Here is an 18,486-nt window from a genome sequence, read left to right on the forward strand (position 1 = left end):
CGTCTGTTCGTTTACATATACCATAAAAAATATATATGGTACCCACCTTTTTCTCATTAAGCGCAGTCGTCAATAATGTCACAACTACATCAGCATATACTTCCTTGAACGCTTCAGCCTGACTCTCCGAGCTCTTCTCAAGCTGTTCGTTTATCGCGGACACCAGGATGATGACGTCATTCAAATAAGGAGAGATCTTAAAGTCGAGGATCGGATTCTGATGCACGATTTCCTTCGCTATGGCACCGTGAATTACTATCCTAAAAATAAAAAAAAATATATATATTTTTTGGTTGGCCTTTTTGAATGTGTTGAGCAACAAACAAACATGATCAGGAATATTTCGACTATTTTAAGCTTAAGCTAATCAGGCGTTTATTATTATTTGGGCGTCCATCGCTCGAATATTGAAATGCTACTCAATTTTAAGTTGTACTTAAATATCGTGCCATTTCTGTCATTTTGTAAAGTATTTGTAGAGACAGATTTATTTTTGGGAGCGTCTTAAAATTGCGTAGCGTTTGAGGATTTGGACGTATGTCTGTTAATTCAATCCGAAAATTACATTTAAGTATATAACCCTCAGAAACAATTAACAAAGCTTCACTTACAATATTTGTTTTCCAAGATGACCCTTGGCTCGTACAGCCTTCATGACCTCAGAGTCTTCCTGGACATGGAACAGTGAGTTCCAGTCCACTGGCTTACGGTGTTCAGACTCGATGCTCACCAGAGCCTGAGTGAAGTTCTGCAGGATTTTAAAATCTTGCTCAATCGTGTAGAGCTGGTCATTCGTGTCCTTGCCCAGAGTTTCTTGGATTAAAAGGGATGCCATGTTATTGATCTGCAAAATATTTATCGTATGATTAAAGTATGCTAATGGTAAATTTAAGTGTGGGAGAGCCATGCTTCGGCACGAATGGGCCGGCTCGATCGGAGTGATACCACGGCGTCAAAGAAAACAGACGTGAAACAACGCTTGCGTTATGTTTCGTTGTGTGAGTGAGGATACCGGAGGCCTAGTCCTTTCCAGTCCTCCTAATTCCCGATTCCCCAACAACCCTTAAATTAAAATTCCTAACCCCAAAAGGCCGTCAACACACTTGTAACGCTTCTGGTGTTTCGGGTATCCGTTTGCTCTTTTAGGTAAAAGAGCAAACGGATACTGAAACAAATCGAATCTTAATTTTTTAGGGTATAAGCAGGTGCTTATACCCTAAAAAATTAAGATTGTTAACTGCACCATAAAACTAAAAAAAAATCAGTTGTTCTTACATTGTTTTTCACTTCGAAGACTCCAAACGATTTGACTAAATCTGAGACATAGTTCTTCCAAACATCCGTGCATAGTTTCTTCTTCAGGGATTCCGCCTCACTCTTTGATACGACGAAGAATGTTTGGAGCTTGTAAGTGTCACAGAACATTTGCCCTGGAAGATTAATCTTTGACGTCAGAATCTGAAACAATAACAAATAGCAATGAATTTTCAAAGGCGTTCACACACTGAGTTAATCAGTACCGTACTCAAATTCTAAAACTTTATTTTAAACTGAAATATTGACATTTTAGAGTAAATACCTGTGTCCTCTCAGCATCAGCTAAAGCCTCAAAAGCTTTGCCAACAACCACTGGTGGTAAGTCTTTAAGAATATCAACGGCGCCGGGATGCCTCAGGGTGACGTTATAGGTCAAGTGCTCAATATTCATGTTTATATCGACCACTCTCTGGGCACTCTCCATTAGCTTAGCAAGAAGAGTCGAGTAAAACAAAACGTCATGCTTTGTATTGGCTGAAAGGAACTTGGTGACGAAGTTCATCATTTGAGCCAAGCTGAAATGTACACAATATAGATTAGTTTAAGATAGATTTTCGTTTACACCGTTGTCGTTAAAGGTACGGTACTTACATACTGAATGCATCAATGGACGAATCCTTTTGCATATCTTCTTCAAACACTTCTGCAGCATTGTGGAATACATCAGAAATGGCTTGTAAACCGTTTGTAGTTTCATTGTTACTTGCTACCTCTATGTGACTATTTCTTTGTTTGATAAAAACTTTATCCATATACCGCAGTCCCACTACAATAGCATTGGAAAATCCGTTGACGATTTCAAAGGACTGAGTATCGCCAAATGTCGGTTTAAATAGATCCATGAGCTTTGGTATTCTAAAACAGAAATATATATGAAGAATATTCACGATAGCTCATACAAGTTAAAGATTTTCATCATTTCAATAGGTATTACTTACAAAGTGAGCTGCATGTAACTGAAATCCGAATCTTGACCTTGGAATATGGAGACCAGCTCCCGCGGCAAGAAGTTCTGGAGTCTCATCATACGTAGCACTGCCGTCAACATGTTGCCGATAGTGTTCAGACGTTTGTCTCCAGACATTTTGTAGTACATATTTCCTAACTGAAATAGAATTACTTTATTAAACAAATGTACGACAACTGTAGTTAGAGGAGTAAGTTTTCTTTATCGGAAGCCCATTTCCCCCCTCTTTATACTCCCTAATCCTCAATCCTCAAATCCTTAAGCCCTAAAACGCCGGCAACGTGTTTGTAACTCCTCTGGTGTTGCTGCAGTCCATAGACGACGCCAATTGCTTACCATCAAGTGACCCGTTTGCTCGCTATCTCATAAATTGGTAATCAAAGCTGCACTTACCATTGTCAAGTATTTACTGTAGTTTACTTGGAACAGAACATCCATAAATATCGTCTGTAGTTCCTCCATTGACATGGAGCACAATTTCTCCTTCAATATGATCAAGTGTTCGTGGTTTTCTATGACAATCGTCTCCTCTAGAGACGTCGTGCTGCATCTATCTATGTTCCCTTTCATTATCTGTAATTCAAATGTTATGTTAAACGTTATGTTATCTTAAACCTTTTTAATAAGAAAATCTATGTCAGCGTCATCTTGGTCAAATATTGAATTATGTATTTAAATTGAGATTAGTCTTTATTAATCAATTTTAGTTTTGTGTTTTTTATATTAATTTTAGTCGTTATCAGAAGTGTCAAGCATTATCATTATGGAATTTCTTGGGTTTGATATTCCTCTTGATCATTATGTGGTACAAACTCAATATTAGGTTACACATACTAAATTGTTAATTGAGTTTAATAAATAGTTATATTACTAGATCTACACTTGGGAGCGGAGCCACTAGCGTTTCTTTTTATTTTAAAGTACCAACTGCCTCGTTGGTACTCGGGTTCCATTCCCGGTCGGGCTACTTATTAATGTCTCAGTAATAGCACGGAGTCTGGAATTGTGCGCACTATATGGCAATAGGCTCACTCCCTTTACATGGGACTTAAAACACAAATGGTGAAATGAGGGTGCACATTGTATAGCGGCATTACTTGCAGTAATGTGCACCTCTGCCTACCCCTTTAGGGATAGAAGGCGTCACGTTACATTAAAATGCCTTTCATATTACAAACTTTACCAATGTATGAAATACTGTATCTAACGGAAAATATTTATCAAGAAATTAAAAAGAAAAACCGCTACTGCCTCCGTCTCTTTGCTCCCAAGTGTAGTTGTTCAACATTGTTAAGTAAGTATTACATATAAATGTCGTTTCCAGTCCACAAACGTTATGTTATTAAGTTATTTCCAGCTAAACACAAACTTACACCTTGTAAACTAAGCTCAGCGTCCATGATACTCCGCGTGACGTCATCGCTGATGTGCAGCTTCTCCGACACGTACCGTCGGACCCTCGACGGCTTTTCGAATAAGTCTTTTATTTTTAGACCATTATCTGCGAAGAAAAAAAAATACTCATAATCTATAATTCATATTTATTTTTTACTATTGTAATCTTCAAACACAACACGACCTCACATTAAAGCCGTGATAGATACTTTTAGAACACCTTATATAAGTATCAGTGATAGATAGGAATATTTATAGTATTTCTAAACATGATTTATCATAAAGGTACTAGGGAAGTCTCCGTTTCTTTTCTCTGTTCAAAGTTGAGGCTAATAAGCACTACCTATTCCTATCACTGATAATTATAATTAAAGTGTACATATATTTATAACGATGGTAACTTACTGCTAATTTCTTTAAACGCTGGATCGTCCACTACATCAGCTAGGGTGGCGAGGAGTTTGATGGCATCAGGTACTGAGCTCGCCACATCCAGCACTGTGTCGTTGAGTACTGGTGCCAGCGTGCGCTGCAGTTTTGTGAGTCTGGTGGAAATAATAATTCATGTAAAAATTGATTCTTTTTTATACTTAATAGGATGGTGTTCAGCTACCATCTCTCCTGGTGGTAAGTGATGATGTGGCCGACGATGGACCACGCTTACCTATGACCAACCTGTTCACTCGGTTCTTGAAGAATCCTAAGTCATATTTTGTAGGAAACACAGACTCCGGCAAGGAATAATATTCCTTAGCGGGTCACACAGGGAAACTCGAAGCAAAACACTTCGTGCCAATTGGTGGAACATTAACCATATACGAGTGGAACCTTGCCGTCTAGATACTAAATGAATAACTTCTCAAAAGATTCTCATTTCAAAGGATCTCACGTAAAAATACATAAAACACCTACCTATACCATAAAAAACCAATATCACGTTAGTCAAACTGACTGCCATAAGTGATCTTGGGTTCAGTAGCGTGATTGAATTTTGGGAAAAGTTTTCAGTAATATAATATGCTGTGTCTAGACTTATATTACACTACAGCGAACTTTAAAATTTAAAAAGTTTATTATTGTTTCTTTATGTAGAGTACCGAGCACTTGTATAATGAATAATTCTTACTTGATCAGTAGTTACTGATAAGTAAGTAGTCTAAATTATAAGTAAAATATTTTTTTTTAATGGTTCTTACTTGGAGTTCTCATAAGCTGGTATCTCGTCGTACTGGTCGAGCGGGGAGCACTCGTTGTTGATGGTGCACATGAAGGACTGCAGGAACCGCAGCATGCCCGCGCTGGGCAGCGCACGCGCCGGGAACGAACCTGTGGACAGTTACATACAGCATTAGATAAAGGCAAAGTTAAAGTCAAAGTCAAAATTAAAGTCAATTAATCCTAAAATAGGCACTTTTGAAATGCCATTTGAATTTTCCGTCAGTCTAAACAAACAGATAGGTACTTTTGAAATGTAAACAAATAAAGAAACAAATAATAGTTTCTGTCTGTCAGTGAAGCTAGTTGCTCGTTACAAAGTGTATGGTAAGAATAACATGTCTACCATGATCACAAAATAGACAGTTTGCTTTGTGAAATTCAAAATCCATTATACTTTTGTGATAATGAATCAAATCTGAGACATTCATTTATAAGCTAGACAGTGTACTTGCTTCAGCTACACTTTAATTGGAACAGGTACCTAGATTCACTGAAGTACTGACGGACAGACTATTTTTTATTTCCTTATTTGTTGACATTTCAGAAGTATCTATTTATGGTTTAAATGGAATAAATGATTTAACGTTGACTTTGACTTTGAACGGCAGACAAACCGTCTAAATGAATAATATTTTGCTATTATATACCTATTAGTTTACGATATAATCATATTTTTTAGCAGAACCTTTTTTCTTATCTTCGTTTGAAGTGTAAGATATTATTATCACAGCATTGTTAAAAATGTTTATTTACAAAATCTAAAGAATGAACACAATTAAATACCTCCGATGTGTGATTTGCTTGAGTTATCAAAAACTTTGAAAGGTCATAAGCCTTTTTTATTAATACGCGTTTTAGCGCGAATGTGCAAAATTGCAATACAATACATTTTTAATTTTATTGTTTTTTAATAACAGAGTCTAAAGTGTTAATTTAGAATGTGTGTCCAAGGCTCGGAACCGGTTTAAAAAATACCGGTTAATACCGGTTTATATCGGTTTTCCTCCGAACTTTTCTTAAGAACGTGAACATTAAAGAACTTTATTTTAACCTAAATTAACCGGTTTATTCGACGAGGGGCATGTCGGTACACGCGTTGAAATATTATTATTGAAATAAGCTGAACAGCGCGCGGCGTTTCTTTGATGTGCGTCGTATTAACCGGTTTTTATTGCTCTAAACCGGTTAATCCGAAAAAACCTTTATGAAAATACTGTTCCAAATACCGGTTTAAAAAAACCGGTTTCGCGAACGAAACCCAATGTAAAGGTTTTGCGTACAAGTACATAATAACGGTTTGAAAATTTAACCGGTATCCGAGCCTTGTGTGTGTCTGTGCTTTTTCGATGTCGAGTTTTGTCAAAAATATTACAATATTGAGAGCTAGTTTATTTACATTTCAATGTAGCAAGTGTTATTTTTTTATGAAATAGGTGCTAGACGAGCAGACGTGTCACATGATTTTAAGCTATCAGCGCCGCCCATGGACACCCGCAACAACAAAGGAGTCACAAGTGCGTTGCAGTTTAAAAAGTAGTACGCTCTTTTCTTGAAGGTCGTATTGGTTCGGAAACACCAAATTATTTTTATGGGGGTTTTCACTCTGCTATGATAGTTTTATAGCACATCCAAGTGTTCCGGTTTCGATTTCCGAACGAAACAATTCTTTTTATAAAAATGATGATTAAAATAAAGGCACTTACACGTAGGATGATCCACATTGTCGACGTTGATCCTCACTATGTACAGACTGGACATGACCATCATCGCCCATATTATGCCCACCAGGGTTATCTGCAAACAACATGTTATAATATACAACCACGACTTCAATAATTATGCACTGGTCAAAATTATTATATTTGTATATGCAGAGGTGCATATTATGGCACGTAATGGGATTGACCAATGTACACCCACTTTTTAAAAATTATGTTATAAGTCCCATGTAATGAGGGCTGATTCTATTGCCATATACCGGGCACATTTCCAAATGGCGATCTATGAATATGTATGAACTATGTATGACCTGGGAATCGAACCCGAGACCCCGTTGCCCTCTCTTCCAACGAGGCAGTCAAAATCTATTCTAAAATTATTTAAGACATTTTATATTTTAAAGAAATTTTAGAGTTTTTAGGGAAATCGGGATTGGGAAGAAAAGGAAGGGCGTAATTGGGCTTCAGGTAACGTAAGCGTTGTTTCACGTCGGGTTGCTGTGAAGCCGTGATGGTATAACTCCGATCAAGTCGGCCCATTCATGCCGAAGCAAGGCTCTCCCACAATTAAGATGTATTCTATTAAAGCCATAAATAAGGCTGACAAATGAATGACCGATGTGGACCCACCAGTTTTCTCTTCCGTATGAGGTAGTCCTTCCACAGCAGCAACCGCAACTGCTGCCCTCCCTCCATGGTGACACGCTGCTACTGCCTCGCGACATTCCTGCAACAACGGTACATTGAAACATATAAGTACATAACATACAACATAGCACTTTACTATGATAAATACTAAACTTTGGTATATCTTGACTGAACACTTTAAAAAGAAATACAGTAAAACGGGGTGAATAGAATTCAAAGGGTGAATAGACACAGAAGTCGGGTGAATAAATGTTAGAACATTCTTCTTCTTCTGTATCTATTCACCCCTCGAATTCTATTCATCCCGTTTTACGGTACCGAAAAAAGTGGTGTGTAAACATCGACATTAATAAATAAATTCACACTTCACACAGACTCATATAAGACAGGTGATTCATCGAATTAATTACATACATACATGTATGTTATATAAAAACTGATCACAGCTAATAGCATTTATTTATTTACAAAGATTTTTTATGATATAAGCCGGTAAACGAAGAGTCGGATCAAGCAATCGCCGCCCGAAACACCAAAGACGTCACAAGTGCGCGCAACTCAGGGTTGTTGGGGAATCGTGGATTAGGAAGATTTGGAAGGGGTTAATTGGGCCTCCGGTAACCTCACTCACATAACGAAACTCGTACCTTTTCATAATGTTGTTAGAGGCCCTATCGTAATGAATAAAAAACACATTTTCATTACTACACAAGTATACTTTCATCTAATGAACAACTTCAACTCATTAAAAAAAAACATAAATTTCAAAAAATAACAACTCATTGAATTCAGTTTCGATTTCATCACAAAAAAATGTTTACACCCAATTGTTGCATCAACACCGAATAATGATATATTTCCGGCTCAAACATGCATTGTATGTGTGTAACGACTATCACATACAAATTCATACAATTCTCATACAATTTTATACAATGCCTCGTTTTGGGGAAATCCGATTCATTAAATAATCGCGAGATTATTGATAACGATCTTTAAAATGTGCTTTAATTATATCTTGCAGTAGCAAATGGCTGCAGCTATGGGTAATCCCTAAAGCATTATGTTTTGTTTTAGAATTAGGATTTAATATCGTAGTAGACGTCTATCTAAGTTTGTATTTAAGTACAATTTTAAACCTTTGAAAACAAAGAAAAAAATTACGTACATTAATGGAGAAAAGCTCAGATGGATTCTTCATCATGAACAGCGTACGCGGACGCGGTGACGTCGCAGTCTACTTTTTTTAGTTAATGTAGTATATCTATATCCTTTATCTCACGATAGTTATTACAAAACCATCTTAATATTAGTACCAAACAAAGCTATTCATAGACTATTGAGTATCAATGATAGGACATATTTCACGCCAGGGCGAGGCGAGAGGGAGTGTCAGACTCTTACTGGCTAAAAACCACCGCGTTCCTACTCCCGCTTTTCGAGCCGGAGCCCCGGTAAACCCAGTAGGTAGTCAGCAGTTCCGGCTAACGATAGGACTTGGGTTAAGCTTTAAGTAACACTCAACATAATATACTTACGTGTAGCGTACTAGTTAGAAAACTACGTAAATATACTTCCGATAACCTGTCCTGTATGTACAACAGAATACTTCTGGCAACACAGACGTCACATCACGTCAATGGTAATACATTTATACCAGCAAATTTTGTAGCAGCCATTTTTCCGGGAAGCAACAATAACACCCACAGTGCTACATAGGAAACCACTATCTTTCCGGACCACGTGTGTCGCCCAAACAATCGTCCTGATTGGCTGCGGCAGAGCTACCATTGTCTGCCCGGTAACTACTTGTTGTATAAATAATCGGTACAATTGTTGCTCACGATTATCGGCTGCAAGGCCATTGGATCCGATTGGTATCTGGAATTATATTTCTGATTGTCATTCCATTTGTATTGATCTAGTCATTATCATCATCAACAGTTCGCACAGAGCATCATCAATTTTGTATTAGAGGGGTTTGCTATCATCACTACGTATTGCAAGCGGATTGGAAATCGCAGTTTAAAGGTTCGGGATTATGAGAGAGCACCGCTGTTATGTTTTTGCCAAATATTTGTTCTCTTTTTTTAAGGGGGGAAAATCATCCAATGAATCCCCCCGCCCTGGGCCAGGCGAGAGGTAGGGTCAGACTCTTATTGATTAAAAACCACCCCGTTCCTAGTCCTGCTTGTCGAGCTAGAGCCGCGGTAAACCCGCTAGGTAGACCGCACCTCCGGATCAAGCATCATCTACCTCTACTGGGCCCCATCTGTGGGAAAATATTAGTCCCTTAGTAGCTAGCTAGTCGCCTTTTTAAATACCTTGATTTAAGATGAATAAGAAAAAAATACTAGAAACTAAATCTTATTCTTGTTTACCATTACACTTTATGACAGAACACCATCAATAAAAACGTCTGCAATAATTACTGTTCGTGTCCACTCGTTTCCTGCCACGGAGTAAAGATGGTGGATGTCACTGTAATAACACGGTGACCGTCATCATCATCTGCGACGTCCTAGTGCCGTGACAAGGCGCGACGTACGGTAAGTCGGTAAGGCACACGCGATCACTTGCCAACTTTGTCGCTAATTGACAAATAAGTGCTGCAATTATAAACTGACTGATATTGGGGTCTTGGTCGTGTGGCTGCTGATTGCTGATGCCAAAAATTGCTTTCCTGTTGGGAATTTTGGTAAAGATTGTTGTAGGTTTATCTGGGGGAGGTGTGAGGACGTCTTGTGACTAATATGATAATATGTGTAAGTAATGCGGCCGAATCTGTCTTTATACCTAGTATCGTGTTAAAGAAATGATAAAATCAAAACTGAAATGATAAAAGAAACTTTATACATCATCCTTCCAAGTTTTGCAAAGAGAGAGAGAGAGAGAGAGTTCCTCGTCAAACAATTACGCGTATAAGCCGATAACATAATAATTAATTAACTTTTCATCTGTTAAAATATGTTAATATGTAGTTTCATGATGTAGTCTACTCTAATGTTATTTAGACATTGTCAAATTCGACAATCCCTAACATAAATACACGAAATTGTTTCTCAACATCACATTTAGCGATCATTATTCTACTAACAAGACATAAAATCATAAAATAAAAAACAGTCAAACGTCTAATATTAAAAGTACACTAACTGACGTACGAGCACTTAAAATAACTTTAATAAAAAAGTTGTACAAGTGGCAAAAACTATAAATGCTTAGTAATGCTTGCTAGCTGCAAAATGTACCTACCGAGCATATTCGATATTATTTAACGTGCTGAGAAACGTAAACTTCCCAACACTAGTATCTACTTTTGCACAGGTGCCATATGTGGAATAAAATTAAAAAATATTACGACTGTCTCGTTGGTTGAGTGGTTGCAAGTGCGACTACCGAACAAGGGGTCTCGGGTTCGATTCCCGGGTCGGGCAAAGTATTACTGGGCTTTTTCGGATTTTCGAAAATGTCTCGGTTGTAGAAGAGAGTCTGGAATTATGTCCAGCAAATGGCAATAGGCTCACCCTCTATTACATGGGACTTATAACACAAATGATGAAAAGTGGGTGTACATTGTATAGCGATATTATGTGCTGTAATGTGCACCTCTGCCTACACCTTCGGGGATAAAAGGTGTGACGTTGTGTGTGTGTGTGTAAAAATTATTCCACAAATGGCACCCGCGAAAAGTACCTATGGGTGCCGTAAGTGGAACATCTCCAGTGCCATTAGCTTGGGTGCCATTTAAACGGGTGCCCAATGTGGAATACCTCACGTCACTGTGTGAATTCACTCTATACATTTATGTTCATCAAGCGACTGTGGCTTAAATCTTTTTAGCACGATTTTTCCCTTTTTTGTTATGTTATTTTGTGACGAAATTGTTACAAGTTTGGAAAGGACCTTGATTGGTTCTAATTTATTTGTAAGTTAATGCAGAATATGGTATTCGAAGGTTAAGTAATGGTGTTTTAAATTGAAGTAATTAAATGTATGGGGAAATTAAAACATGTATAAAATAATAGGGCATGGAGTCAGGAATATAGGGTACATTAATAATTTTCGAACATTCCAATTGTGAAAATATCCAAGTCGAAGTTTAAGATAAATAAATTGAAATGTGCTAACAGAGATCATAATAACATATCATACATAATATGTATAATTTCTTAATTGTCCTTCTTTAAAGAAGTTCAAATAAGGAAAGGTTACTTTTAAGGCGCTGTGCATAGTCAAAATAGGATTGATTCAACAGATTTTTTTGCCCAATGTTTACATGTTAGAGCAACAAAAAAAATATATGTTAATCTTGATCATTTTTATGAATGGACCACCTTCTTCAAAACACGATTTCTATAAATTTTCTCGATAGAAAAAAATCATAAACTAACCATTTAAATTGAAATTCTAGCCATTGTAACTATATTATTTATGAACATATCTTAATAAAATTAATAACAGTGACGTAATTTAAAATAATAAAGGGATCTGCCTTATTTATTTGTCGATTGAAATGAGATATTTGTAAGAATTAATATAATTCATGATAAATAACTCAGAACGAATCGAACAAAACGTCGTCCGATCATGACATCTATTCGTTTCTCTTTCATTCCTACGCGGACCGGCAGTGACCGCTGAGGCGCGCTGCTTGGTGGACCTATGTCAGTTTGTGTCAATCGCCGCTCAGAAAATAATCATTCACTAACATATCTTTTTGCTGTTTGTAATATTTTATTTTGTAATTAGCTTTTTCTAAGTTGGGTTGTCAGTATATTTTTTTGTACGAAATCGATTTGAATTATAAGTTGTGTAAATACAATTAATTTTTTCATATACTATTACCGCGTAGCATGGTGCAGATGACACATTCAGTAACGTTCCGTACCATTCTTGAAAGGAAAAGGGGACTTTTGGGCCCAGCAGTTAACTAGTTGAAATGTATATTAAAAAAACCGTCATATTTTTCTAAAGGAAATCACAAGTTATGCGTCACCTTGTTACCCGACTGCCAAGGAAGGGTTATGTTTTTCGCGCGTATCTTGTATGTATGAGCCTAATATTCTTTATTACCTCATTTCTTCGAAACGGCTTGATGGATTTCGACAATCAGGGTATCGTTGGATTCGTCTTAATTACCCAAGTGTTCTTAGATATGTGACGTAAAACAAAAACCAACATGGCGGCCGTGAGGCGCCCTAGATAGGAGTAAAAAAAAAAATTTTTTTATTTGCTACAATATGGGTATCAAATTAAAGAGCTCATCATGAGGATTCCAAAATGGTATATCACTGACATATAGAAAAAAATACTATGTGCAATTATGTTCTTTATTATCCAAACTAAATACTCGTATAGGTACTACGCGACGCGATTGACTAGCGGTGTCTGAACTTAAAAGTGAAAAGTGATAATAAAAGTACGTCTTAACTAAATTATTTACAATGAATTTATTTATAAATAAAGGACTAGCGACCCGCCCTCGCTTTGCTGAACGTTAAATAAGGAATCTATCTACATAGTCGTTTACCTATAGCCCATGCGACGCGTCAACTGTAAAGACCGTTTTTTGTCTAAAACTAGTAGAAATTTTGAAACAGTGTAAAGAGCAAATTTTATTTTCATTTAATGTAGAAAATTAATAGACTATTTAAAAGGATAAGGATTAATACTATTACGGACAAATCCCCTCACGTTTAAAAGATCCAAAAAAAATATTAAATAGTCCACACGATGAAAATTCTTTTAAAGAATTAGACCGTTTACGAAATTTGTAAATAGTAAATTTTACTGCACTTAATCCTTCTTCTTTTTCTAATTCCTTTACTCTCTTTGTGTTACGCAATCAATCTAAAATAACTGGATCGACGTGTGTTATTTTTTTATTATCTTGGTATTGGAAGTAGTTCTCTCGTGTCGCGGGTGAAATCTTGAGAAACACATAGCCGTATTATAACTAACTAAAAAGTGTTAAATAAAAATAAATAAATTTAAAAAATTAAAAAACCCGACTGCATAAAAAACAGTCGGGACCCATTAAATAAACTAGACTAAAATCATTCAATATGGGTCCCGACTGTTACACTCAATTATGTTTCGCATAAGATTATTATTTTTTGTGTATTGATTATGAAATTATTTAATTTTGTGGTAATAGCATTGCTATCTACACTTTTAGACTAAGCTTGTTTTTTACTTTTCAGTTTTTATTTAAAGTGTTTTTTATGCAGTCGGGTTTTTTAATTTTTTAAATTTTTTCTATCTTGGAAGCGAGAAAACTTAAATTAAGTTATAAAACATTAATGATTATTTAATCATTTATGCGTATAAGTACTCTGTGATTTAAACTTCTTACAACACTTCTGTCTGATATCGGTCAGTCATCGATTGACAGATGACACTCGTTCGTTGTGTTTCGTTCTGAGTGCGCACGTATTTTCCATGTTTTATTGTTAAACCCCACGACCTCGGCTTTATAAAGGACTTTTGACGGATCTTGCATCTCTAAATTACCTTACTCTCTATTCTGGACAACTGTTTAAGCCTATCAATCGGATATTGACGACATGGATCGCTGTGTAGATTGTACGATTGCGACTGGTCGCAGTAACTCTATTGGCAGAAGAGTCTTGGAAGATGAGGCGATTTTATCAGTTATTCGTCAGTGGCGTGCATCTCAGCCTGTATAATATGGTATCTCAGTTGGGAAAGATACCAAAAAAATATACGTACCCCCCCCCTACACAATTCTTAGATGACATTCTCCTAATTATTGAAGATGAATAATACATATTTTATACATAATTGGTGTTTTATTTATATATCCTCCTGTCCGTTTTTTAGTTTTTAAAAGATTAGTGCCTACTGCTTCTAAGGGCCTATGTTTGCACCACGTTTTTTAAACGCGCCGTCGACGCGCGTTTTTAGCGATACTGACGCGATACTTGCGTGCGTATCGCGTCTCTATCGCTACAGACGCGATAGTTAGACGCGGCCTGTAGACCTTTGCACACCTGACGCGCGTGTGTAGCGATACAGACACGCGTGTGTAGCGATGCGGAAGCGATGCAAACGCGCGTGTTATCGATACACACGCGCTGGTGCCGCGCGTTTGTATCGATACAAACGACAACAAACTGCACTGTAGGAGAAAAACGTCCGGCGACGCGCGTTTCCAAAACGCGCGTCGCCGGACGTTTATAAAACGTGGTGTGCATAGGCCCTAAGTACAGAATATTGAATGTAAAAACTTGTCTTCGACTGTAGCGACTGTTCGGGGCACTGGAGAGCCAAACGTGTCAGATCTTCGACACGACACACACGTTCCTTGCTTAAAACCATAACACAACCAAAACTATTCAAAAGTATTTCGTAAAAAACACAAAAAACTGCAATGTTATAACATAACCTCACTTTTACTACAATAGGTACATATAACTTGATTCCTGGATAGCCAATTTTCACCAAATTTTCAGTGAGGCCTTGTTATTGTATTGTTACAACGGAACATTATAAGATGAGTTAAAAAGTTGCTAAGAAAAATTATTTACTTTTTATTCGTCCAAACTCATATTATTATCTGAGTCAGGATCATCTGAATCTGTATCTGTATATTGACATTATATACACGCAGATACACTGCACAACTAAACAACACACTTTAATAACAAAATTAAAGAGAATTCAATGTATGCTGCGAGTATCGATAGCGATAAAAAAGATCTTTCTAATGTCCATCCCTAATCATGTGGTACTGAGAGACGTCAACGTCATACAGGCAACTGTCACTAGCGCAAAAACTATAGTAGTAGTAAGTTTGTGTAAATTATTGTTCGATTTCGGTTTTAGTCATAAAAAAACTAATAAAAAAATAAAATAAAAATAAAATAAAAATGTATATAACATAATATTGAAAAAATAAGAAAACAAAAACTAATACGAGTAATGAGATTCGATCTTAAGGATCACGGAACGCGAATCTAGACAGCAACGCACTGGGCCAATCGTCCATGAAACTATAGTAGCGAAATTACGCTCCTAAATAAAATGGAATACGCGTATCAATGACATTTGCACGGTGCACCCCTCAGTACACGAGACCCACTTCACCTGCTTCACCCCTCAAATACATAAAAGTTGTCTATTCACCGCGCCTTAATATTATTTAAAATGTTAAACAATATAGGTGTTACTTAGTGTTACTTGTCTTGTCACGTATCCGTAACACTGCGATAGTGCGCACGCGCCGCGTCACGTACGAAACAGATTTTATTAAGAATGTTCCACTAATTACTGATTATGGGACTAGCAATCAGTTTGTTTTAAATTAATTTCTATGTAAAAGTATCTTACCTATACAGAAAAAATGTATGTAAGATAAAGTTTTTAGTACTCCTAGTTTTAGCACGTATGTACCTAGTACGTACTAGCTTCTGCCAGCAGCTTGGCACGCGTTCTCGTGGGTTAAACAGTAGCTTAAAGTTATACCACACCATAATCTACCCCTGTTCCAAATTTCATCCCGATCCTTTCAGCTGTTTTGATGTGAAGGTGTGACAAACATACAAACTTTCGCATGTATTATATTAGTAGTATGTACCTATAAGTAGTTAAGTTATGATGGGTGGTAATAGATTTATTTTAAGAGGGGAAAATAAACGCATGCCTTCTGCTACCTTAGGTGAGGCGAGCGGGAGTGTCAGACTCTTACTGACTAAAAACCCGGTAGTCCTGCTCTTCGAGCCGGAGCCCCGGTAACTCGGTAGAGTCAACTAGGTAGTAACTTAATTAATTTGAATATGTCATTAAATTAATACAAAAAGCCCTTCCTCTCTCCTACGAATTTTATATTTTGCTGTGCCCGACAGGGTCCATAATTGTGACTAAATACTGTATTTTTTAACACCTTTGTACATTATGGATGCAATAAATACTTGAATACTTGAATAGGAATTAACTAGGAATTATAACTGCAGAGAGAGAAGGTTATGCATGTTTTTTTCAAAAACATACAATTTACTATAACAATAGCTAGTGTTTCTGTACTGAATCAGTTTTTATTTTGTTACCTGCATACCAAATGACTTGGCTGACTGTATGAATGTTATGATTTCTTTCTTCAAAGCCTTTGGTATCGTGGGAGCCACGTTGTGTGCATGGCAATGTGTTTGTATAACTTGTTAAATGAAACTATTTTATTAGTCATTCGTGAGACACATTTGCGACGTAACGATAGTTTTATTATTTGTACTCAAGTTTAAATAAATGTTTTAGTACGAGTACTTATGAATTTGAAAACATCTAGTTGTAGGTAATATAAAAATGAATCGCTGAATGTGTTGCTAAGCGCAAATCTCGAGAACAGCTGAACCGATTTCGGTAATTCTTTTTTTTTTGGTTTGTTATTGTAGAAGGTTCTTAAAAGAAAAAACAATCCTAAGCGTATCAAAGTTACACTTATATATTAATATTATAAATGTGTAAGAACTTGCTCTTGAAAGAGTAACCTACATTACTCTATAATATTTATTCCGGTATTCATCGAGACTTAGTACTCGAGAGAAATATTATAAATGCAAAACGCGACCGAAGCTGCAAAAGATATATGTTACTGACTTTTTAATTAAAGTCATAAAATTATGTTCGAATTAATTGTCATAATATAATCATGATGTATGATTATCCGTCACAGTCTGGTGGTGATAGATGCGTGCCGATGACATTCAGTGACATAATATATTAGATAACTTTGGCTATGATTTATTATCTAGCTGTATATATTAATAGTAATGATAAATGGCGTCTAATATATATTGATTTTATTATAACATTCGTGAGACATACTAAATTAATTATTATGTTATCGGCTTACTCACTTAACTGTTTGAGGCATTACGACGATTGTGTGTTAAATGAATTAATGCTGCTCATGAATATGAGCCTCAACCATGGTTAGAAACTAGTCGAGTTCCTCATCATACAGTTAGGTCAGCCGATAATGTAATAATTAATCTAATATAAATTGATTGTTGAGTGAAAATTAGATAGAAGTATGCAGAACTATCCAATGTAATAAGGGGTGAGTTTAATGCCTTATACAGTATACAATTAAGCCTCCATGCTATTACCAAGATTTTTTAAAACCCAACTAACCCAGGAATTGAACAGCTTAGAAAGAGAAGCTCGGCAAAGTGAATAAAAATTGCATTCCCCATCACTTCCACAGATTGATCACAATAAAGCAATTGTAATATACAAAGTATGATATTTTTTTACATTATAATCAAATTGTACGTAAACTGTAGATACTCGCAACTCGTAGTATATAACCGAGTACATAAAATTAAGCTACATGTGTAGTAAATTAGTTATTAGCACAACATCGTTCACATCGTATCATTACGACCTATAATTTCACAAATGGATAAGCAGAGTGATTGCTGTGTGAACGATGATTTTTATTTTTCGCAGGAAACGTTAGTTTTTTAACGAGTCTCAAGTAATTAGTGGTTTCGAGTTTTAAATTGAATTAATGTTGAGTTTAGTGCTGTGATCTGAAATAAATTGTAATTGGCTTTTTCCGGATGGACAGTGGGTAGCTGAACTCCCCATTGTGAGTTCAGTTACCCAGTTTTTCCCATGGATAATGGTACTGATATTTCTCTATGTAAGTGTTATGTTATGTATTCAATTCTATGAAACAATTTAGAGTATAAACTATGGCGAAGTCGCGTAGTACTTTGCTCATGAAGGAGAGTCCCTCTGTGACTCGAAACTAGTAGAGCTTTTGTTCATAATATATTTACGCAAGTAAAGTGTGATTTTCTAGTTAATGATGAGTTTAGAGTAATTTGTTTCTTTAAAATTGTTACATAGGTTATCTGATTTTTAAAGGAAAATACAAAAAATAGAAAAATATTTTTTTCGAACAGTTATAAGTATGCCTATCACGTGGTGAAATTTTGTTGAATTTTGGCACATCCTATTATTAATTTCTGTACTTAATACTTAAAGTAAAGTAAGATAGCAACAGATATTTTCTCGAATATTTCCATTAAATGCTATTTGGAATTAATTTGTACAAAAGGTAATGCGGTCGACCCATCACGCGATGATCCGAGGTTAAGCAGAGGTCTTACATAAACCAATTAAAACATTGCATATTTATGGCGTGACCATCATCTGCAAATGGCTGCATTCAATAATGTCACGCCTTTTTTA

At 36.2% G+C, this 18,486-nt stretch overlaps 1 protein-coding gene across 1 annotated transcript in view; it reads right to left on the bottom strand.

Annotated features, from left to right (window-relative positions):
• The window catches only part of LOC118271498 (uncharacterized), a 93,073-nt gene that overhangs the window by 35,643 nt on the left and 38,944 nt on the right, over window positions 1-18,486 (bottom strand). Inside the window, exons 2-13 of the mRNA XM_050695712.1 lie at window positions 7,246-7,342; window positions 6,601-6,691; window positions 4,876-5,005; window positions 4,085-4,224; window positions 3,658-3,785; window positions 2,678-2,857; window positions 2,256-2,422; window positions 1,909-2,172; window positions 1,580-1,832; window positions 1,276-1,458; window positions 612-844; window positions 47-260 (exon numbers count right to left, since the gene is read on the bottom strand). Coding sequence (XP_050551669.1) covers window positions 47-260; window positions 612-844; window positions 1,276-1,458; window positions 1,580-1,832; window positions 1,909-2,172; window positions 2,256-2,422; window positions 2,678-2,857; window positions 3,658-3,785; window positions 4,085-4,224; window positions 4,876-5,005; window positions 6,601-6,691; window positions 7,246-7,311 — 2,049 coding nt within the window. The 5' untranslated portion in view covers window positions 7,312-7,342. The remainder of the gene's footprint in view (window positions 1-46; window positions 261-611; window positions 845-1,275; window positions 1,459-1,579; window positions 1,833-1,908; window positions 2,173-2,255; window positions 2,423-2,677; window positions 2,858-3,657; window positions 3,786-4,084; window positions 4,225-4,875; window positions 5,006-6,600; window positions 6,692-7,245; window positions 7,343-18,486) is intronic.

Source organism: Spodoptera frugiperda, chromosome 9, assembly GCF_023101765.2.
Source record: "Spodoptera frugiperda isolate SF20-4 chromosome 9, AGI-APGP_CSIRO_Sfru_2.0, whole genome shotgun sequence".
NCBI classification, from domain to species: Eukaryota; Metazoa; Arthropoda; class Insecta; order Lepidoptera; family Noctuidae; genus Spodoptera; species Spodoptera frugiperda.